The 23,776-nt window shown below is 44.8% G+C and overlaps 1 protein-coding gene across 5 annotated transcripts in view; it reads right to left on the bottom strand.

The window, feature by feature from the left end:
• Window positions 1–23,776, bottom strand: part of LOC134356080 (microtubule-associated tyrosine carboxypeptidase-like) — a 90,735-nt gene that overhangs the window by 47,795 nt on the left and 19,164 nt on the right. For all 5 annotated transcript variants that reach the window (XM_063066650.1, XM_063066647.1, XM_063066648.1 and 2 more), the window contains one exon: window positions 8,576–9,190. In XM_063066650.1, the coding sequence (XP_062922720.1) occupies window positions 8,576–9,133 (558 nt within the window). In that variant the 5' untranslated portion in view covers window positions 9,134–9,190. The remainder of the gene's footprint in view (window positions 1–8,575; window positions 9,191–23,776) is intronic.

Raw genomic sequence — 23,776 nt, forward strand, 5'->3', positions numbered from 1 at the left:
CCAAAATCCTTTTGTTCCTCCAGACTGCTAAGTATCCTCCTATTAAACCTATATTCTTCTTCAAACTTGACTTTCCAAAGTGAACCATTTTGCATTTCTCCGGGTTGAACTTCATCTGCCACTTCACAGCCCAGCTCTGCAAACTGAGACATGGAAAAATTTGTACACCTCTACCTACTGCCTTTCCTGTTTTTGGACTGAAAACAAACGTGACAACAAAGCTGTACCATAATGACCACAGTCTTTGTCCTTGAGGTGCAAAGTCCAAAGCTGGAGGTCGTAGGTTTACAGTGAGAGGAGTAAGAGTTAAGGATGTCCTGAAGGGCAACTTTATCACTCAGAGAGTGGTGGGTTTATGGAACAAGTTGCCAGGGAAAATGGTAGCGGTGAATGCAGTTACAACATTTGAAAGGTGTTTGGACAGGTACCTGGATAGGAAAAGGTTAGAGAGATATGGGCCAACACAGGCAAAATGGACTAGCTCAGTCAGGTATCTTGTTACACATGGATGAGATAGGCTGACAGGTCTGTTTCCATGCTATATTACTCTAATATTCAACAAGATAAACAGTTATTTGTCTTTTGCACTACTAATTTCTTTTGTAACTTATAGAAATGTCTGTGTTTTGCACTGTACTGCTGCCGAGAAACAGCAAATTTCATGACATATTATGTCAGTGATAATAAACCTGTTTCTGATTCTAAGCTTCTAGAAACATAGCAAACCTACAGCACAATACAGGCCCTTTGGCCCACAAAGCTGTGCTGAACATGTCCTTACTTTAGAAATTACCTAGGGTTACCCATGGCCCTCTATTTTTCTAAGCTCCATGTACCTATCCAGGAGTCTCTTAAAAGTCCTTATCGCATCTGCCTCCACCACTGTTGTCAGCAGCCCATTCTACACACTTGCCACCCTCTGCATAAAAAAATTACCCAGGACATCTGCTCTATACCAACTTCCAAGCACCTTAAAAATGTGCCCTCTCGTGTTAGCCATTTCAGCCCTGGGAAAAGGCCTCTGACTATCCACATGATCAATGCTTCTCGTCATCTTATACACCTCTATCAGGTCACCTCTCATCCTCCACCGCTCCAAGGAAAATAGGTTGAGTGTACTCGGCCTATTCTCATAAGGCATGCTCCCCAAACCAGGCAACATCCTTGTAAATCTCCTCCACACCCTTTCTAGGGTTTCCACATCCTTCCTGTAGTGAGCCAACTAGAACTGAGCACAGTACTCCAAGTGGGGTCTGACCAGGGTCTTACATATCTGCAACATTACCTCTCGACTCCTAAACTCAATCCCATGATTGATGAAGGCCAATGTACCTAATGCCTTCTTAACCAAAGTCAACCAGTGTAGCAGCTTTGAGCGTCCTATGGACTTGGATCCCAAGATCCCTCTGATACTCAACACTACTAAGAGTCTTACTATTAATACCATATTCTTCTATCATATTTGACCTACCAAAATGAACCACCTCACACTTACCTGGGTTAAACTCCATCTGCCACCTGCCATTTCTCAGCCCAGTTTTACATCCTATCGATGTCCCGCTGTAACCTCTGACAGCCCTCCACACTATCCACAACACCCCCAACCTTTGTGTCATCAGTAAATTTACTAACCCATCCCTCCACTTCCTCATCCTTCTATGAAGGAGAAACAGAACAGAGCTTTTAGTTCTAAAGTGAGTCAGAATGGATGGAAGGTCATTGATCCAAAACCTTCTCTCTGTTCCTCGCTGCACAGAAATGTCCTGACCTGCAGACTGATTACGACATTTTCTGTTATTATTGGAGGGATAAGGATGATTTTCTGGAATTTTGCTTGAACAACGTGGACTTTATTTCAAATTGACCTAAATAGGGTTGTATTTTCTGGAATTTATAGGGTTTAGGGATGATTTAACCAAAGTTTCAAAGATGTTGAAGGAAGGTGAAGGGAAACTTACTACTGCTAATTGGAATTCTAGAAAAAGAGGCTATTGTCCCAAAATTGCAGCTCGGGTCCTTAAGAGTAGTTCAGAGACATTTCTACATGCAAAGGGTTGCACCACTTCAACATTCACTTTTGCAAGTGGCACTCAGTGTGAGGCCACTCATTAACTGTTAACCCACAGTTAGAAGATTTGTTTTAACAAGTATCAAGTGATATGCATGCACTGAGGATTTTTCCAAAAAGTAGACCCTGAGTCTTTTCAAATTTCAGATTCAAGATTTATTTATCACATGTACTTGGAAACAGACAGTGAAATGTGTCATTTGCATTAACACCCAGAAGGTCTCCTATGCGTCTCCCTTGTCCATTCGTCCTTCCCCGACTGATCCCCCTCCTGGCACTTATCCTTGCAAGCAGAACAAGTACTACACCTGCCCCTACACCTACTGCCTCACTACCATTCAGGAACCCAAACAGTGCTTCCAGGTGAGGTGACACTTCACCTGTGAGTTTGTTGGGGTCATATACTGTGTTCCACTTCCCATTCCCATTCCAAAATGTCCACCAATGGCCTCCCCCACTGTCGGGATGAGGCCACACTTAGGTTGCAGGAACACCACTTTATATTCTGTTTGGGTAGCCTCCCACCTGATGGCATGAACATCGATTTTTCAAATTTCCAGTACTGCCTCCCCCCACCCCCACCAGCCCGCTTCACTATTTCCTGTCCCCTTGTCCCTCTCTCATGTTATCTCTCTGCCGCTTATCACCTCCCTCTGGCGCTCCTCCCACCTCTTTTTTACTTTCTTCCATGGCCTTCTGTCTCTAGCTCTTTGCTTCATGCCTCCCCCTCCAGGTTTCATCTATCACCTGGTGTTTCTCTCTCCCCTACCCCCACTTTTCAAATCTACTTCTCAGCTTCTTTTCTCCAGGCCTGCCAAAGGGTTTCGGCCTGAAACATCGACTATACTCTTTTCCATACATGCCGCCTGGCCTGTTGAGTTCCTCGAGCATTCTGTGTGTGTGTTGCTCAGATTTCCAGCATCTGTAGATTTTCTCTTGTTTAGGACGCCCAAGGCTGTGCCGGGCAACCTGCAAGGTCACCACACATTCCAGTGTCAACATACCATACCCACAAACCTCAGCAGAACAACACAGAATAGAACAGAGCATAACAAACAAAACAACAACTGCAAAACAAATGCCTTACCTCCATCTTACCCTCCCTTCCACCCACACACACGGACACCCCTCCAGCTCCAGGACTTGCCTCTGGACCTCCAGTCTCCAGGCTTTGGCCATCAGGCTTCGACTTCAGTCTCGACCCCCTGACCAGCTGATGACAGGACTCTAAACTCAAGGCTCTGACTCCGAGTGTCCAGCCTCATACCTCCTGCTTGCATGGGCATTCAATCCTGGGACCCACTGACCTGAGAAAGCCTGACATCCACAGATGTCCTTTGTCACATTTCCATGTCACTGGACTTCGAGTGCAGAGCTGAGGCCTCAACTCCAGATATCAGGTAATAAATAGACTGTGTGCTTCAGAAACTGCATGGGGTACCACGGTAGCACAGTGGTTAGCGACACTCAGGGTGTCGGGACTAAAAGTTCAGTTCCACCATCCTCTGCATGAAGTTTCTACATCCTTCTTGTCAGCACGTGGATATTTTTCAGGTGCTCTGATTTCAAAGATGTACTTGTTAGTAGATTAATTGGTCATTGTAAATTGTCCTGAGATTAAACTAGGATTAAATAGGTGGGTTGCTGGGTGGTGTGGTTCTTCGGGCCGAAAGGGCGTGTTCAGCGCTGTATCTTTAAATAAAATATATGCAGCCCCATGATACACATCATTGGAGCCTGCAGCTTGACAGGCTTGAGCTCACATGCCCTGAAGAATTTTCTTTATTACCATAGAGTCTCTGAGATGCCCAGGGAATTCCCAAATAGGGATATGAGCAAAGGTGGCTATGAGGATAGATTGATCACCCAAGATCAAGCTGTATGATAGATGAGGGGTCAGGGGTAAAGAGGCCTTAGACTAGTTCCTGTGTCCCTGAAGGGTAAGACCAGTGATTGAATGACTCTTTGTAATCCCCCAAGAGACACAAGGGTCTGCAGAGGCTGGAACTTGGGGAAATAAACAACCAGTTGGTCAGGCAAGACCTGTGGAGGAAAAGGAGTCGTCATCGTTTGCAGTCAGATGACAGTCCAGATCTGAGTTCTTGACCTGGAACATTTCATTCCCACTAACATCCACACCCAGAGACACTGCTTGATCAACTGAAAATTTCCAGCAGGTCGTTTGTCGTTCAGTCTGCCTTAGCTCAGAAGTGATCAAATCCATGTGGATATAAGGTCAGCTCAAAAGGAATTAAACTCATCAAAGTAAGCTCCATTAAATACCACTGACAATCGATATATTTTGATTGTTTAATCCAATGTCCCAGTCAGTACAATGTTTTCTGCATGCTTCAGTTGGACATTAATACCTTAATTGAATTATCTGTGGACAGTGGATCATTTCATAAAGATTAATATGTCAAACACATCAACTGAGTAAGTAAACCCAAGAGTTAGATTGTTCAGCTAACTAGCACTCCACAGCAAACTAAACACACCCTACCAAAAATAACACACATCAAAGTTGCTGGTGAACGCAGCAGGCCAGGCAGCATCTATAGGAAGAGGCGCAGTCGACGTTTCAGGCCGAGACCCTTCATCAGGACTAACTGAAGGAAGAGTGAGTAAGGGATTTGAAAGCTGGAGGGGGAGGGGGAGATGCAAAATGATAGGAGAAGACAGGAGGGGGAGGGATAGAGCCGAGAGCTGGACAGGTGATAGGCAAAAGGGGATACGAGAGGATCATGGGACAGGAGGTCCGGGAAGAAAGACAGTGGGGGGGGTGACCCAGAGGATGGGCAAAAGGTATATTCAGAGGGACAGAGGGAGAAAAAGGAGAGTGAGAGAAAGAATGTGTGCATAAAAATGAGTAACAGCTGGGGTACGAGGGGGAGGTGGGGCCTAGCAGAAGTTAGATAAGTCAATGTTCATGCCATCAGGTTGGAGGCTACCCAGACGGAATATAAGGTGTTGTTCCTCCAACCTGAGTGTGGCTTCATCTTTACAGTAGAGGAGGTCGTGGATAGACATGTCAGAATGGGAATGGGATGTGGAATTAAAATGTGTGGCCACTGGGAGATCCTGCTTTCTCTGGCGGACAGAGCGTAGATGTTCAGCAAAGCGGTCTCCCAGTCTGCGTCGGGTCTCACCAATATATAAAAGGCCACATCGGGAGCACCGGACGCAGTATATCACCCCAGTCGACTCACAGGTGAAGTGATGCCTCACCTGGAAGGACTGTTTGGGGCCCTGAATGGTGGTAACTTCCTCCCTTACCACCATTCAGGGCCCCAAACAGTCCTTCCAGGTGAGGCATCACTTCACCTGTGAGTCGACTGGGGTGATATACTGCGTCCGGTGCTCCCGATGTGGCCTTTTATATATTGGTGAGACCCGACGCAGACTGGGAGACCGCTTTGCTGAACATCTACGCTCTGTCCGCCAGAGAAAGCAGGATCTCCCAGTGGCCACACATTTTAATTCCACATCCCATTCCCATTCTGACATGTCTATCCACGGCCTCCTCTACTGTAAAGATGAAGCCACACTCAGGTTGGAGGAACAACACCTTATATTCCGTCTGGGTAGCCTCCAACCTGATGGCATGAACACTGACTTCTCTAACTTCCGCTAGGCCCCACCTCCCCCTCGTACCCCAGCTGTTACTCATTTTTATGCACACATTCTTTCTCTCACTCTCCTTTTTCTCCCTCTGTCCCTCTGAATATACCTCTTGCCCATCCTCTGGGTCACCCCCCCCACTGTCTTTCTTCCCGGACCTCCTGTCCCATGATCCTCTCGTATCCCCTTTTGCCTATCACCTGTCCAGCTCTCGGCTCTAACCCTCCCCCTCCTGTCTTCTCCTATCATTTTGCATCTCCCCCTCCCCCTCCAGCTTTCAAATCCCTTACTCACTCTTCCTTCAGTTAGTCCTGACGAAGGGTCTCGGCCTGAAACGTCGACTGCGCCTCTTCCTATAGATGCTGCCTGGCCTGCTGCGTTCACCAGCAACTTTGATGTGTGTTGCTTGAATTTCCAGCATCTGCAGAATTCCTGTTGTTTTCTACCAAAAATAACTTCCAGTCAGTCACTCTAGTGATGACCATGACACATCAGGGACACATAACCCAACTCCAGTCTACACAGAACCCACATCCAGAGTCTACGCATAACCCACCTCCAGTCTATACAGAACCCACATCCAGAGTTTAAACATAACCCACCTCCAGAGTCTACACATAAACCACATCCAGAGTCTACACATAACCCACCCAAAGTTGCCTCACAGGTGGATAGAGTAGTTAAGAGAGCTTATGGGGTGTTAGCTTTCATAAGTCGAGGGATAAAGTTTAAGAGTCACGATGTAATGATGCAGCTCTATAAAACTCTGGTTAGGCCACACTTGGAGTACTGTGTCCAGTTCTGGTCGCCTCACTATAGGAAGGATGTGGAAGCATTGGAAAGGGTACAGAGGAGATTTACCAGGATGCTGCCTGGTTTAGAGAGTATGCATTATGATCAGAGATTAAGGGAGTTAAGGCTTTACTCTTTGGAGAGAAGGAGGATGAGAGGCAACATTATAGAGGTGTACAAGATAATAAGAGGAATAGATAGAGTGGATAGCCAGTGCCTCTTCCCCAGGGCACCACTGCTCAATAGAAGAGGGCATGGCTTTAAGGTAAGGGGTGGGAAGTTCAAGGGGGATATTAGAGGAAGGTTTTTTACTCAGAGAGTGGTTGGTGCGTGGAATGCACTGCCTGAGTCAGTGGTGGAGGCAGATACACTAGAGAAGTTTAAGAGATTACTAGACAGGTATATGGAGGAATTTAAGGTGGGGGGTTATATGGGAGGCAGGGTCTGAGGGTCGGCACAACACTGTGGGCCGAAGGACCTGTACTGTGCTGTACTATTCTATGTTCTATGTTCTATGTCTACACATAACCCACATCCAGAGTCTACACATAACCCACCCCCAGAGTCTACATATAACCCACATCCAGAGAATACATCCAGAGTCAACACATAACCCACATCCAGAGTCAACACATAACCCACATCCAGAGTCTACACATAACCCACATCCAGAGTCTACATATAACCCACATCCAGAGAATACATATAACCCACATCCAGAGAATACACATAACCCACACCCAGAGTCTACACATAACCCACATCCAGAGTCTACACATAACCCACATCCAGAGTCTACATATAACCCACATCCAGAGAATACACATAACCCACATCCAGAGTCTACACATAACCCACATCCAGTCTACACATAACCCAAATCCAGAGTCTACACATAACCCTCTACAGAGTTAGAGACATTCTGTTTGACAGATGTTTAGTGGAACTACAATGAATGAGTGGGTTGGTGGGGTGGGTTTGGGCTGGCTGTGGGCACATGAGGATGGTGGACAGGTTTCAGATTGGAATAGAATGGATATATATCAAGGCTGTCACACTCTGAGAGCGTTTCTGGTGTAGCCATCCTGGATTTCCAAGAGTGATAATATATCAGTCATAATTGATTGGTGAAGCAGACTTGATGGGTCAATTGGCCTCATTCTGCACCTATGTCTTATGGTCTTACCAAGCAAAACATGAGGGATATGAGGGCAGGTGACGAAAAGCCTGATCAAAGAGCTAGGTGGTAAGGAATGCCTTGAAGGTTGGAAACGGGGCACATTTTGGGAAAAATACTATAGGAAGAATGTGTAAACCATAGAAAGGGTGCAGTGGAGATTTACAAGGATTGGGGAGCATGCCTTATGAGAATAAGTTGAGTGCACTCGGCCTTTTTTCCTTGGAGCGACTGAGGATGAGAGGTGACCTGAAAGAGGTGTATAGGATGATGAGAGGCATTGATCATGGGGATAGTCAGAGGCTTTTTCCCAGGGCTGAAATGACTAACATGAGAGGGCACAGTTTTAAGGTGCTTGGAAGTAGGTAAGTTTTTTACGTAGAGAGTGGTGAGTGCATGGAATGGGCTGCCAGCGATGATGGTGGAGGCAGATACAATAGGATCTTTTAAGAGGATCCTGGACAGGTACATGGAGTTCAGGAAAATAAAGGGCTATGGGTAACCCTAAGTAATTTCTACGGTAAGGACATATTCGCCACAGCATTGTGGGCCGAAGGGCCTGTATTGTGCTGTAGGTTTTCTATGTTTTTAAAACAATCCATATAAAAGGCCCTGGGAAGCTGAAAGGAAGTTTGCCAATGGTAGGGCCTGCAGCTAAAACCCAAGTAAGGCAGGAGAAGGTTGCAGAACTTGGGTCTACAAGGGGATCTAATAAAAGCATGAGAAACTTTAAAGTGGGAGTTGAACCAGGGTGGATGAGGGTAACGTGGAGGAGTAAAGGGAACAGGGTATAAATTAGTAAGGAATCAGCAGAGATTTGAATGAGTTTGTGGAGTTTGGCGGCATGGAGTTGTTAACCCTTGATGTAACTTAGGTGTGGAAGTTCCAGAAACCAATGTTTGAGAAAATGCCCTCACCTGTTCGATGAAGCGATCAGAGGCCACACTGTACTTGCTCATGATGCTACTGCTGAGAGGTTCTGAGTACTCAAACTGAGGGTTATAGGTGTAGTTGGATTTGAAAAATGTCTCCTTCTCCTTGTCAACATTCATCGGTCTCAGCGCCACCAAGAGGCACGGGCTTTTAGCTGGAGGTGGTTCCTGTGGGATATGTCGGGCTATATGAGGGAGGGATGTGGCATTCCTTATCCTGGCTCGGGAGCAACTGGAGCCAGCACTGTTCACGCTGAATGAACTTTCGCTCCGTCTCATCCAGCTGCACTGTCCGTTACTAACGAGGCTAGTCCCCAGTGCTGACGACCTGTTGACCTTCAGCTCACAACCCAGTTTGGCTGAGGTCTGTGATATAGCCCTCAAAGGCGCTTCCCGCTGCACGGCCAAGATGTTGCCCTGTGGCCGAATCCCGTTCCTCTCGCTGGTCTTCCTCTCAGCCTCTTTCTTCAGTGGCTTTCCAGTGCTGGCGCTCTTGCTGCTTTGAGGTCTGGCCAAAGGTGGAGCTGCCGCTTCCAGGACCATCGCCAAATCCAGGAAGTAACGCCGTGGGAAGTTGAACTTTATCCTCACGTTATAGATCTGCACCATAGGAAAAAAATCACTGAGTTTGTATCTGAAGTTGAAAGAAGATACATCACGGAAACAAACCCCTCAACTCACCATGTCTGCCTTAATAATCCGGGATTCTCATCAACTTCTTCTAGATTCTACCACTCATCTCTACTCAAGGGGCAATTTACTACAATTATTCAACCACCCAAACATCTTTGGGATGGAGGAGGAAGCTGTAGCACCCATACAATCACAGGGAGAATGTGCAAGCTCCACACAGATGACACTGGAGTTCAGGGAGAAATTTGTATCACTGGAGGAGACATAGCAGTTCACAGTTCACAGTTCACAGTTCATCTGTACCACTGTCCTGGACTGTTGTATTCTCTGCAGAATGTCATGTTCCCTTACAATAGTGAAGGACAAGGTGCTGCACATGAGGTTGCTCAAGATAAGAGCCCTTGGTATACTGGAAAGGTATTACAGGCATGGACAGAAGATTGGTTGACTGGCAGGAGCCAAAGAGTGAGAATAAAGTGGGCCTACTCTGATTATCTGCCAGTGACTAATGATGCTCTGCAGGGTTGATGTTGGGTCTGCTGCTTATATCTTAATGATCTGGATGATGGGATTGAGGGTTGATGATGCAAAGATAGTTTGCAGACGATGCAAAGATAGAGGGCCAGGAAGCAGGGAGTCTGCAGAAGGACTTGGGACAGATAAGGAGAATATGCAACAATGTGGTAGTTGGAATACAATGTATGCTCATACCCTTTGGTAGAAGGAATAAAGGTATAGATTGTTTTCTAAACTGCGAGCAAATTTAGAAAGTGGAGGTGAAACGGGACTTGGAAGTCATCATGCAAGATTCCATAATAGTTAACTTGCAGATTGAGTTAGTAGTAAGGCAGTTAAATGCAATGTTAGCATTCATTTCAAGAGGACTAGAACTTAAAAGCAAGGATGTAAAACAGGTGTTTTTTATAAGATGTTGGTCAAACCACACTTGGAATACTTTGTGAGCAATTTTAGGCCCCTTATCTATAAAAAATGATGTGCTGTTGTTGGAGACCATCCAAAGGTTTATGAGAATAATCCTGGGTATGAAAGGGTTATTGTATGAGGAACAATTGGTGGCTCTGGGCTTATACTCATTGCAGTTCAGAAGAATGATGGGGATCTCATTGAAACTTATGGAAAACTGAAAGGCCTAGATACAGTGGATGTGGAGAGGATATTTTCAATAATGGGAGAGTCTAGGACCAGTGGGCAGAGCCTTAGAATAGAGAAGCGTCCTTTTAGAATGGAGAGGAGGAGGAATTTCTTTAGTTAGAGAGTGGTGAATCTGTGGAATTCATTGCCTTGGCCAAATGTAGAAGCCAAGCCATTGGATGTATCTAAATTAGAGATTTATAGATTCTTGATTAGCAAGGGCATCAAAGGTTATCAGGAGAAGGAATAAGAATGGGGTGATAGGGAAAATAAGTTAACCACAGTTGAATGGTGGAGAAGACTCGATGTGCTGTATGGCCTAATTCTGCTCTTATCTTTTATGGACAATTGGACGCTTGATTCTATGCTGGTTCACACTGTAATCCTGTAACAACTCTCTCTTACATGTACATAAACTCACCAAAGATTCTCCTGCTATGCATCCACAGTGGGAAGCAAAACTATAAGACAAACTTTGTTCAACAAAAATCAAATCAATTTAGTGGCTCAGCAGATAAAGTTTCTGCCTCACAGCTCTAGTGACACAGATTCAATCTTGACCTCCTGTGATAGCTGTGTTCTTCCTATAACTGGATACTCCCAGTTCCTTCCACATCCCAAAGACAGGTTGGTTCTTTGGTTAATTGGTTGCTGTAAACCGGCTACTGTTGACATATTTGCATTTGGTGGGTGGTTCATCTAGTCTCTCTAACTTTTGACTTTCTTAAACACATAGTTTTCAAATATTTTTAATGCAAAATGGCTTCTCTCAATCAACTAGTCTGCTGCTTATTTTGAGGTTTGGTTTCTATCCCAGCCAATTTTATGATCTGTTGTGGTCAATGGGAGTATAACTAGGGGTGTGGCAATAGGATGTGGAACAAAAAATAAAGAACAAATCAGACCCCATCTCAACTCTGTCAATGTTACCTCACAGTTATAGTCACAAAAATCAGACAACTCTTGATTCAATTCCTGATAATTTGTCAGTTTCATTGGTTCCAGTTGTCATGGATGTTTCTGGATTAGTGGTGCAGGCAATGAAATGCCGTGCTCCACAACACAAATCTCCAAGGAACGCACTTAAAAAGACGGAGGACCTGTTATGGCACTAAATCATCTTCATGTTGTGAACATTGACACTCATTCATCATCAGAATTCAAAATGAGAATTTTGTTGCATTGGACACCTTGTCTTCAAGGCCCAGGACCTGAAATTGCACTTGGCGCACAACACCAGAGGGATCCTCATGGCCACAAGGAGAGTGGCTGAAAATGGCCCTGCACGTCCTTTTCCACTGGCATTACAGAGGCTGCAGGGTCTGGATGAGCCAACAGTCAAACACATGGCAATCCCTGCCTTACCAGCAGAAGGATGTTCTCAAAGTTCAAAGTAAATTTCTAATCAAAGAGATTCCTGCAATCTATAGTATAGTAACCAGAACAAAATCAAGGAAAAATCAACCAGGGTGCGGAAGACAAGAAGCTGTGCAAATGCAAATATAAATAAATAGCAATAAATAACGAGAACATGAAATAACAAGATAAAGAGTCTTTAAAGTGAGATCATTGGTTGTGGGAGCATCTCAATGGATGGGCAAATGAGTATAGTTATCCCCTTTGGTTATGGGGTAGTAACTGTTCTTGAACCTGGTGGTGTGAGTCCTAAGGCACGTATACCTTCTACCTGATGGCAGCAGCAAGAAAAAACCTGAACAGGATGGTGGTGATCTCTGATGATGGATGCTGCTTTCCTACAACAGCATTTCATGTAGATGTGCTCAGTGGTTGGGAGGGCTTTTACCTGGGATGTACTAGGCTGATTCCACTACCTTTTGTAGAACTTTCCTTTCAAAGGCATTGGTGTTTTCATACCAGGCTGTGATCCAGCCAGTCAATGCACTCTCCACTACACATCTATAGAAGTTTGTCAAAGTTTTAGATATCATGCTGAATCGCTGCAGACTCCAAAGGAGTTTATCATGCTTTCTTCGCAATTGCAGTTACATGCTGTGTCTAGGACAGGTCTTCTGAAGTAGTTATACTCAGGAATTTAAAGTTGCCAACCTTTCCACCTCCGATCCTCTAATGAGGACTGGCTCATGGACCTCTGGTTTCTCTCTCCTGAAGTCTACAATCAGTTCCTTGATCTTGCTAATATTGAGTGAGTTCATCACTACCTTTGATTCAGTCCACAACAGCAAACTTGAATACGGTATTGGAGCTATTCTTAGCCACACAGCCATAAGTGAAAAGCGAGTAGAGCAGGGGGCTAAGCACAGTCCTATGGTGCACCTGTGTTGATGGAGATCTTGTTCCCATCCAAACTGACTAGGGTCTACAAGTGAGGAAATATATTTATTATTTCGGCTGGTTGCTTGCAAATATGCAATATTCATCCCATGTAATAAACATTTTAAACAAATTTGAGTTTTATAGTTATATATATAAAGGGTAATTCCTTCATCTTTTTCAACAATTGAACCACATTGCTCTACAAGCATTATGTCACCAAGAAGCATACTGTATGAAACGTATCGATATATTGAAAGCCCTAGATGGAGTGGATATAGAGAGGATGTTTCCTATAGTGGGGGAATCTAGAACTAAAGGACACAGCCCCATGATCTCTTATCTGTTATCAAGTGGCGCAGACTTGATAGGCTGAATGTATTCCAAATATATTCCAAAAAAGAAGAAATTTTCGAATGGAAAAAGGATGCAACCGTGGTTGACAAGAGAAGTCAAAGCCAAAGTTAAAGCAAAGGAGAGGGCATACAAGGAAGCAAAAATTAGTGGGAAGACAGAGGATTGGGAAGTTTTTAAAACCTTACAAAAGGAAACTAAGAAGGTCATTAAGAGGGAAAAGATTAACTATGAAAGGAAGCTAGCAAATAATATCAAAGAGGATATTAAAAGCTTTTTCAAGTATATAAAGAGTAAAAAACAGGTGAGAGTAGACATAGGACCAATAGAAAATGATGCTGGAGAAATTGTAATGGGAGATAAGGAGATGGCGGAGGAACTGAATGAGTATTTTGCATCAGTCTTCACTGAGGAAGACATCAGCAGTATACCGGACACTCAAGGGTGGCAGGGAAGAGAAGTGTGCACAGTCACAATTACGACAGAGGAAGTACTCAGGAAGCTGAATAGTCTAAAGGTAGATAAATCTCCTGGACCAGATGGAATGCACCCTCGTGTTCTGAAGGAAGTAGCTGTGGAGATTGCGAAGGCATTAGCGATGATCTTTCAAAAGTCGATAGATTCTGGCATGGTTCCGGAGGACTGGAAGATTGTAAATGTCACTCCGCTATTTAAGAAGGGGGCAAGGAAGCAAAAAGGAAATTATAGACCTGTTAGCTTGACATCGGTGGTTGGGAAGTTGTTGGAGTCAATTGTCAAGGATGAGAGTACCTGGAGGCATATGACAAGATAGGCAGAACTCAGCATGGATTCCTTAAAGGAAAATCCTGCCTGACAAACCTATTACAATTTTTTGAGGAAATTACCAGTAGGCTAGACAAGGGAGATGCAGTGGATATTGTATATTTGGATTTTCAGAAGGCCTTTGACAAGGTGCCACACATGAGGCTACTTAACAAGATAAGAGCCCATGAAATTACGGGAAAGTTACATACGTGGATAGAGCATTGGCTGATTGGCAGGAAACAGAGAGTGGGAATAACGGGATCCTATTCTGGTTGGCTGCCGGATACCAGTGGTGTTCCACAGGGGTCCGTGTTGGGGCAGCTTCTTTTTACATTGTACATCAACGATTTGGATTATGGAATAGATGGCTTTGTGGCTAAGTTTGCTGACAAAATGGAGATAGGTGGAGGGGCTGGTAGTGCTGAGGAAATGGAGAGTCTGCAGAGAGACTTGGATAGATTGGAAGAATGGGCAAAGAAGTGGCAAATGAAATACAATGTTGGAAAGTGTATGGTTATGCACTTTGGCAGGAGAAATAAACTGACAGACTATCACTTAAATGGGGAAAGAATTCGAAGTTCTGAGATGCAATGGGACTTGGGAGTCCTCGTACAGAATACTCTTAAGGTTAACCTCCAGGTTGAGTCGGTAGTGAAGAAGGCGAATGCAATGTTGGCATTCATTTCCAGAGGAATAGAGTATAGGAGCAGGGATGTGATGTTGAGGCTCTATAAGGTGCTGGTGAGACCTCACTTGGAGTACTGTGGGCAGCTTTGGTCTCCTTATTTAAGAAAGGATGTGCTGACGTTGGAGAGGGTACAGAGAAGATTCACTAGAATGATTCCATGAATGAGAGGGTTAACATATGAGGAACGTTTGACTGCTCTTGGACTGTATTCCTTGGAGTTTAGAAGAATGAGGGGAGACCTCATAGAAACATTTCGAATGTTGAAAGGCATGGACAGAGTGGATGTGGCAAAGTTGTTTCCCATGATGGGGGAGTCTAGTAAAAGAGGGCATGACTTAAGGATTGAAGGGCGCCCATTCAGAACAGAAATGCGAAGAAATTTTTTTAGTCAGAGGGTGGTGAATCTATGGAATTTGTTGCCACGGCAGCAGTGGAGGCTAAGTCATTGGGTGTATTTAAGGCAGAGATTGATGGGTATCTGAGTAGCCAGGGCATCAAAGGTTATGGTGAGAAGGCGGGGGAGTGGGACTAAATGGGAGAATGGATCAGCTCATGATAAAATGGCGGAGCAGACTCGATGGGCCGAATGGCTGACTTCTGCTCCTTTGTCTTATGGTCTTATGAATGGCCTAATTCTGCAACTATGTCTTATGTGGTCTTCTGACACAGTCCCTTGTTGCAGACTCTAATACAGTATACAGTTACTGAGTCCTGATGAAGGATTTTGGCCCAAAATATTGACTATTTATTTATTTCTATAGCTGCTGCCTGATTTATTGAGTTCCTCCAGTATGTTTTGTGTGTTTTACACGTACCTTGCCTGTTTCATTTTATAACAACAGGTTGCTTTACTTTGGCAGATGCAGCCTAGTAGCAGTTCTAAACACTCAACCGAACACAGTCAGACAAAATGTAACATCAAGCCAATGAGAAGATGTGAAGGCAGGTGGCCAGAACCTCAGCAGAAAGAAAGGGTTAAATGAGGATGAGCAGGCACACACAGTAAATAGTCAGCACAACCTTGTGGGAATAAAACTGGGGCACTGGGAAACACATTTGAACACTTAAGTGTGGACATAGAAACTGCCTTCTGAGTTGTCTGTTTAAATCTACTATCCTTGTGTGTGCGCGCACGCGTGCGTGTGTGTGTGTGTGTGTGTGTGTGTGTGTGTATGTGTGTTGGGGGTGCTCACTGGCTTTTTGCACTGTTGCATCTGTTCATACCTTTTCTCCATGTGCCTTCTTGGCATCACCTTGACTGAATCAAGGCCGCTTCCATAAAGAAACAGTCAGAGATTTATGATCCAAGTGGAGCGGCTTGGTAATCTACAAATTTGCCGTCTGTCAAAACCACAGACAACTCAGTCAGTAAGGAATGAAAGCCAGAAGTCTTGAGGGAGCTGAAATAGGCACCATACATGCAGTGCTGAAGAAGCTGAAATAATATGTGATGCAATAGGAGAAACAAATCAGCTGCCACTGACCTCAAAGAGTAAAGTTAGGCACTGTGAAAGAATATTTGGCCCATCAGCTCTGTTAGAGATTCACTGTGCTCATAAGATCATAAGACCAGAAGACATAGGAGTAGAATTAAGCCAATTGGTTCATTGAGTCTGTTCCACTATTCCATCATGGCTGATTTATTATCCCCCTCAATCCCATCCTTCTGCCTTCTCCTCATAAACTTTGATATCCTTACTAATCATGAAACTATACACCTCTGCTATAAATAAACCCAATGACTTGGCCTCTTCAGCCCTCCGTGGCAATGAACTCCACAGAATTCCCTCTGGCTAAAGAAATTCCTCCTCAATGATATACAGTACCTCATTCCACACAAGGAGTCTATATGGCCCATTGTGTCAATGCCACTCTGAAATGGCTCCCACTTCTCTGTTCTTCGTGTAGACCCCAGTAATACACAACTCTTCAAGTGCTGCTTCACATGTGGACAGGGTATCTATCTCCACTCTCTCTGATTGTAGTAATTTCTCTCAACTCCTTTCTAACCTCCTGTCAATGAACATAAATCTAGAGTTACCTTCCTTTTGTTCCATGGAAAACAACCTCAGCCTCCTCACTCGCTCATATTATTCTCCTATTCTGAAAACACCTTCACACCACGTCTCTTGTTATCCACTAATCTGGTGACCAAATGTGTGCACAATACTCTTGCTGTTGTCTAACGGGTGTTTGACACCGTACTAAATGGATCTCCCTACTCTTGTTTCAAAAAAAACACTGCTCAATAAGGAGAATATATCTGCAGCAAAAAATTCAAACTGCTGGAGAAACTGAATGCATTTGCGGAAGGGATTGGACAGCCAGCATTTCAGGTTGACACTCTTCACCTGGGCTGCTTAGGGAGCAGAATCCCAATGGAACTTGCCTTGCTACCTTCACAGGTTTCCCTAGAATGCTCAATTTCTCGATACTTTTTAATATTCTACCATATATATCCCTGACCTGCTTGCCCTCTCACAATGCCTATTTCTTCAGAGAGAATTTAATATACCTATATTTGTTCAGAAGTTCAATATTCAAAGTAAATTTATTATCAAAATAAATGTATGTCACCATATAGGACCATAAGATATAGGAGCAGAAATAGGCTATTCAGCCCATCAAATCTGCTCCGCCATTCAGTCATGGGTTGATCCAATTCTTCCAGTCATCCCAACTCCCCTGCCTTCTCCCCATTCCCTTTGATTCCATGACTAATCAAGAACCTATCTATCTCTGCCTTAAATGCACCCAATGACTTGGCCTCCACAGCAGCTCGTGGCAACAAATTACATAGATTTACCACCCCCTGACTAAAGTAATTCCTCCATATCTCTGTTCTAAATGGACGTCCTTCAATCCTGAAGTTGTGCCTTCTTGTCCTAGACTCCCCTACCATAGGAAATAACTTCGCCATATCTAATCTGTTCAGGCCTTTTAACATTTGGAATGTTTCTATCCCCCCTCATTCTCCTGAACTCCAGGGAATACAGCTCAAGAGCTGCCAGACGTTCCTCATACAGTAAACCTTTCATTCCTGGAATCATTCTCGAGAATCTTCTCTGAACCCTCTACAATGTCAGTATATTCCTTCTAAAATAAGGAACTCAAAACTGCACACAATGCTCCAAGTGTGGTCTCACGAGTGCCTTATAGAGTCTCAATATCACATCCTGTCACGGTCCGGTCCGTGAAGTCTGCATTCCGGTTCACAGTCCAGTCCATGGATTCAGTACTCCGGTTATTCCATTTTTCCCTTGTTCCATTGGGTGCCTTAATTGATTCTCATTTCCGGCTGGCAACATAAATAGCTCTGGGATCCAGTGATTCCTTGCTGGACCGTCGTCAGTAACCCCGACAGAATCCTCGCCGGAACGAGTCCATCAAGTTAACCCGCTGGACTGTGTCAAGAATCGCTGTCTGTAGTTCCAGGCCCTAGTCGAGAGCTCGCCGCTACTTCAAGCCACTTCATGCCAAGATAAAAGAACTGTCTATTGTTGTGTGGTTTTGCCTCTTTGAGTCCTCATCTCTGCTGGGTAGGTCCGGCTGTTAGCTGCTACCTTGAGTTGGGAACTGTCTCTTTGTGTCCTCGCCTCCGCTGGGTAGGTCCAGCCATTTGCCACTACCCTGAAGGCAGGAACAGTCTCAGTGTTTTGTGCCCTGTGTCGAAGAAGAGTCCCAGCTCTATGTCCTATGTCCAAGGAGGAGCCCTGGCTCAGTGTTCCGTGTCCTATGTCTAAGAAGAGTCCCAGCTCTATGTCTTGTGTCCAAGGAGGAGCCTTGGCTCAGTGTTCTGTGTCCTGTGTCTAAGTCAAGTATGAACCTAGTCCAAGTCAAGGGTCAAGTTCCAAGTCCAAGTCAAGAGTCAAGTCCCAAGTCCAAGGCATGAGCCAAGTTTAGGGTCAAGTCCCAAGTCCAAGGCGTGAGCCAAGATCCAGGTCCAAGTCAAGAGTCAAATTCCAAGTCCAAGTCAAGAGTCAAGTTCCAAGTCCCAAGTCCAAGGTGAGAGCCAAGTTCCAACTCCAAGTCAAGAGTCAAGTTCCAAGTTCAAGTCAAGAGCCAAGTTCCAAGTCCAAGTCGAGAGTCAAGTTCCAAGACCAAGTCGAGAGTCAAGTTCCCAGTCCAAGTCAAGAGTCAAGCTTCAAGGCCAAGTTGAGAGTCGAGTTCGAAGTCCAAGTCAAGAGTCAAGTTCCAAGTCAAAGTCGAGAGTCAAGTCCAAGCCAACTCCAAGCCAAGTCTAGACCCAGGTGCCGAGTCCCAGTCAAGACCCAAGTTCCATGTCATGACCTGAGTTCTCTGTCGAGTTCAAGTCCCAAGTCCAAATCCAGGTTTTCCGGTTTGTCACTCTATGTCCACCTTCGTGTTATCATTTTGTCCTCGCTCCTTGGCTTCCCTAGCATTCTTAATAAACATAGTCCAGTTCCTAGTACTTCAGTGTCTGTGTCTTGCATTTGGGTCTGCTTCAATCACCCACATATGACAGAACGGCCCAGTCAAACATGGACCCGGCGACATAGACACTGCCGTTAAACTCTCGCCATCCAGAGTTCCCTCTTGTTGAAACCCTACCCCCCCCACCCGCCCGGGTCGCCGATAATCCGGGCAAGCCTGTTGGTTCACCAGGAGGCTCCCATAGAGCAGGGCATACTGTCACGGTCCTGTCCGTGAAGTCCGCATTCTGGTTCATGGTCCAGTCCGTGGATTCCGTACTCCAGTTATTCAATTTTTCCTTTGTTCCGTTGGGTGCCTTAATTGAGGCACCTGATTCTTGTTTCAGGCTAGCAACATAAATAGTTCTGGGTTCCAGTGATTCCTTGCTGTACCGTCCTCGACAGTAACCTTGTCAGTAACCTGGCCAGAATCCTCACCGGAATGGGTCCATCAAGTTAACCTGCTGGAGTGAGTCAAGAACTGCTGTCAGTAGTTCCGGGGCCTAGTCAAGAACTCGCCGCTACTTAGAGCCACTTCATGCCAAGATAAAAGAACTGTCTATTGTTGTGTGGTTTTGACTCTTCATGTCCTCATCTCCGCTGGGTAGGTCCGGTCATTTGCCGCTACCTTGAGTTGGGAACTGTCTCCTCGTGCCCTTGCCTCCGTTGGGTAGGTCCTGCCATTTGCTGCTACCCTGAGGGGGGAATGGTCTCAGTGTTTTGTGCCTTGTGTCTAAGAAGAGTCCCGGCTCTATGCCCTGTGTCCAAGGAGGAGCCCCGGCTCAGTGGTACATATCTTGTGTCCTAGAAGAGTTCTGGCTCTGTGTCCTGTGTCCAAGGAGGAGCCCCGGCTCAGTGTCTTGTATCCTGTGTCTAAGGAGAGTCCCAGCTCTATGTCCTGTGTCCAGGGAGGAGCCCCAGCTCAGTGTTCCATATCCTGTATCTAAGTCTGAGCCTAGTCCAAGTCAAGAGTCAAGTCCCAAGTCCAAGGCGTAAGCCAAGTTCCAAGTCCAAGTCGAGAGTCAAGTCCAAGCCAAGTCCGAGTCAAGTCCAAGCCAAGTCTGAGCCAAGTCTAGACCCAGATGCCGAGTCCCAGTCAAGCCCCGAATTCCGAGTCATGGCCTGTGTTCTCTGTTGAGTTCAAGTCCCAAGTCCAAGTCCAAGTTTTCTGGTTTGTCATTCTACGTCTACCTTTGTATTATCATTTTGGCCTCGCTCCTTGGCTTCCCTAGCATTCTTAATAAACATAGTCCAGTTCCTTGTACTTCAGTGTCTGTTTTCATTTCATTTTCATTCTTTTCAGAATGGCAGGCGGTGACTAGTGGGGTACCGCAAGGCTCAGTGCTGGGACCCCAGTTGTTTACAATATATATTAATGACTTGGATGAGGGAATTAAATGCAGCATCTCCAAGTTTGCGGATGACACAAAGCTGGGTGGCAGTGTTAGCAGTGAGGAGGATGCTAAGAGGATGCAGGGTGACTTGGATAGATTGGGTGAGTGGGCAAACTCATGGCAGATGCAATTTAATGTGGATAAATGTGAAGTTATCCACTTTGGTGGCAAAAATAGGAAAACAGATTATTATCTGAATGGTGGCCGATTAGGAAAAGGGGAGGTGCAACGAGACCTGGGTGTCATTATACACCAATCATTGAAAGTGGGCATGCAGGTACAGCAGGCGGTGAAAAAGGCGAATGGTATGCTGGCATTTATAGCGAGAGGATTCGAGTACGGGAGCAGGGAGGTACTACTGCAGTTGTACAAGGCCTTGGTGAGACCACACCTGGAGTATTGTGTGCAGTTTTGGTCCCCTAATCTGAGGAAAGACATCTTTGCCATAGAAGGAGTACAAAGAAGGTTCACCAGATTGATTCCTGGGATGGCAGGACTTTCATATGAAGAAAGACTGGATGAACTGGGCTTGTACTCGTTGGAATTTAGAAGATTGAGGGGGGATCTGATTGAAACGTATAAGATCCTAAAGGGATTGGACAGGCTAGATGCAGGAAGATTGTTCCCGATGTTGGGGAAGTCCAGAACAAGGGGTCACAGTTTGAGGATAGAGGGGAAGCCTTTTAGGACCGAGATTAGGAAAAACTTCTTCACACAGAGAGTGGTGAATCTGTGGAATTCTTTGCTACAGGAAACTGTTGAGGCCAGTTCATTGGCTATGTTTAAGAGGGAGTTAGATATGGCCCTTGTGGCTACAGGGGTCAGGGGCTATGGAGGGAAGGCTGGGGCGGGGTTCTGAGTTGGATGATCAGCCATGATCATAATAAATGGCGGTGCAGGCTTGAAGGGCCGAATGGCCTACTCCTGCACCTATTTTCTATGTTTCTATGTTTCTATGTTTCTCGCATTTGGGTCCGCTTCCATCACCCGTATATGACACATCCCTGCTCTTATATTCTATACCTCTGGAAATGAATGCCAACATTGCATTCACCTTCTGCACCACTGATTCAGCCTGGAGGTTAACCTTTAGGGTATTCTGCACAAGGACTCCCAAGACCCTTTGCATCTCTGCATTTTGAATTCTCTCCCCATCTAAATAATAGTCTTCTACTTATTTCTTCCACCAAAGTGCATGACCATACACTTTACAACATTGTATTTCATTTGCCACTTCTTTGCCCATTCTTCTAAACTATCTAAGTCTCTCTGCAGGCTCTCTGTTTCTTCAACACTACCCGCTCCTCCACCTATCTTTGTATCGTTGGAAAATTTAGCCACAAATCCATTAATCCAAATCATTGACATACATTGTAAAAAGCAGCGGTCCCAACACCGATCCCTGTGGAACTCCACTGGTAACCAGCAGCCAGCCAGAATAGGATTCCTTTATTTCCACTCTCTGTTTTCTGCCAATCAGCCAATGCTCCACCCATGCCAGTAACTTCCCTGTAATTCCATGGGCTCTTATCTTGTTAAGTAGCCTCATGTGTGGCACCTTGTTAAAGGCCTTCTGAAATCCAAGTACACCATACTACATCTCCTTTGTCTCCCCTGCTCGTAATTTCCTCAAAAAATTGGAGTAGGTTAGTCAGGCAGGATTTTCCTTTCAGGAAACCATGCAGGCTTTGGTCTATCTTGTCATGTGCCTCCAGGTACTCTGTAATCTCATCCCTAACAATCGATTCCAATAACTTCCCAACCACTGATGTCAGGCTAACAGGTCTATAGTCTCCTTTCTGCTGCCTCCCACCCTTCTTAAATAGCGGAGTAGCATATGCAATTTTCCAATCATCCAGTACAATGCAAGAATCTATTCCTTTTTGAAAGATTATTGTTAATGCCTCCACAATCTCTCCACCTACTTCCTTCAGAACCCAAGGGTGCATTCCATCAGGTCCAGGAGATTTATCCACCCACAGACCATTAAGCTTCCTGAGTACCTTCTCAGTCGTAATTTTCACTGCACATACTTCACTTCCCTGACACTCTTGAATACCCAGTATGCTGCAGATCTCTTCCACTGTGATGTCTCTCATTACAATATATCTAGTGTCATTTTCTATTGGTCCTATATCTACCCTCAACTCTCTTTTACCCTTTATATCCTTCAAAAAAGCTCGTAGTATCTCCTTTGATATTAGTCACCAGCTTCCTTTCATAATTTATCTTTTTCTTCCTAATGACCTTCTTAGTTTCCTTCTGCAAGTTTTTAAAAGCTTCCCAATCCTCTATCTTCCCACTAGCTTTGGCTTCCTTGTATGCCCTCTCTTTTGCTTTTACTTTGGCTCTGACTTCACTTGTCAGCCATGGTAGTGTCCTTCTTCCATTTGAAAATTTCTTCTTATTTGGAATATATCTGTCTTGCAGTTCCCTCATTTTTCGCAGGAACTCCAGCCATTGTTACGCTGCTGTCCTTCCTGCTGGTGTCCCTTTCCAGTCAACTTTGGCCAGTTCCCCTCTCATGCCATTGTAATTTCCTTTATTCCACTGAAATACTGACACATTGGAATTTAGCTTCTCCTTCTCAAATTTCAAAGTGAACTCGGTCATATTGTGTTCACTGTTCCCTAAGGGTTCCTTAACCTTAAGCTCTCTTATCACCTCCGGATCATTGCACAACACCCAATCCAGCACAGCTGATCCCCTAGTGGGCTCAACAATAAGCTGTTCTAAAAAGCCATCCCTTAGACATTCTACAAATTCTCTCTATTGATGTCCAGTACTGGCCTGGCTTTCCCAATTCACTTTCATATTAAAATCCCCAACGATTATCATCTCATTGCCCTTCTGACACGCCTTTTCTATCTCCACTGTAATTTGTGATCCACATCCCTGCTGCTGTTTGGAGGCCTGTATACAACTGCCATTAGTGTCCTTTTACTCTTGTAATTTCTTAACTCAACCCATAGAGACTCTACACCTTCCGATTCTATGTCATCCCTTTCTAATGATGTAATATTATTTCTTATACACAGGGCCACACCACCCCCTCTGCCTAATAACCTATCTTTCCAATACACTGTATATCCTTGGACTTGCAGCTCCCAGTGGCAGCCATCCTTTAGCCAAGTTTCACAGATGGCCACAACATCATACTTTCCAATCTGTAGCTGAATTTCAAGATTATTCATTTTATTTCTTATGCTGATTAGAGATATATTAATGTGAGATACATTTTCTTGCAGGTGTTCTCAGAAGAACAGAAAAATACAATAGAATAAAAGAAAAACTACACACAAAGACTGACAAATAACAAATAAGCAAAAACACATTGCAAATAAAGAAGTAAGTAAATAAATAATACTGAGAACATGAGTTGTAAGGTCCTTGAAAACTAGACTGGAGGTTGTGGAGTCAGTTCAGAGTTGAGGTGAGTGCAGTTATCCTCACT

This window comes from Mobula hypostoma, chromosome 14 (genome assembly GCF_963921235.1).
Source record: "Mobula hypostoma chromosome 14, sMobHyp1.1, whole genome shotgun sequence".
NCBI lineage: Eukaryota > Metazoa > Chordata > Chondrichthyes > Myliobatiformes > Myliobatidae > Mobula > Mobula hypostoma.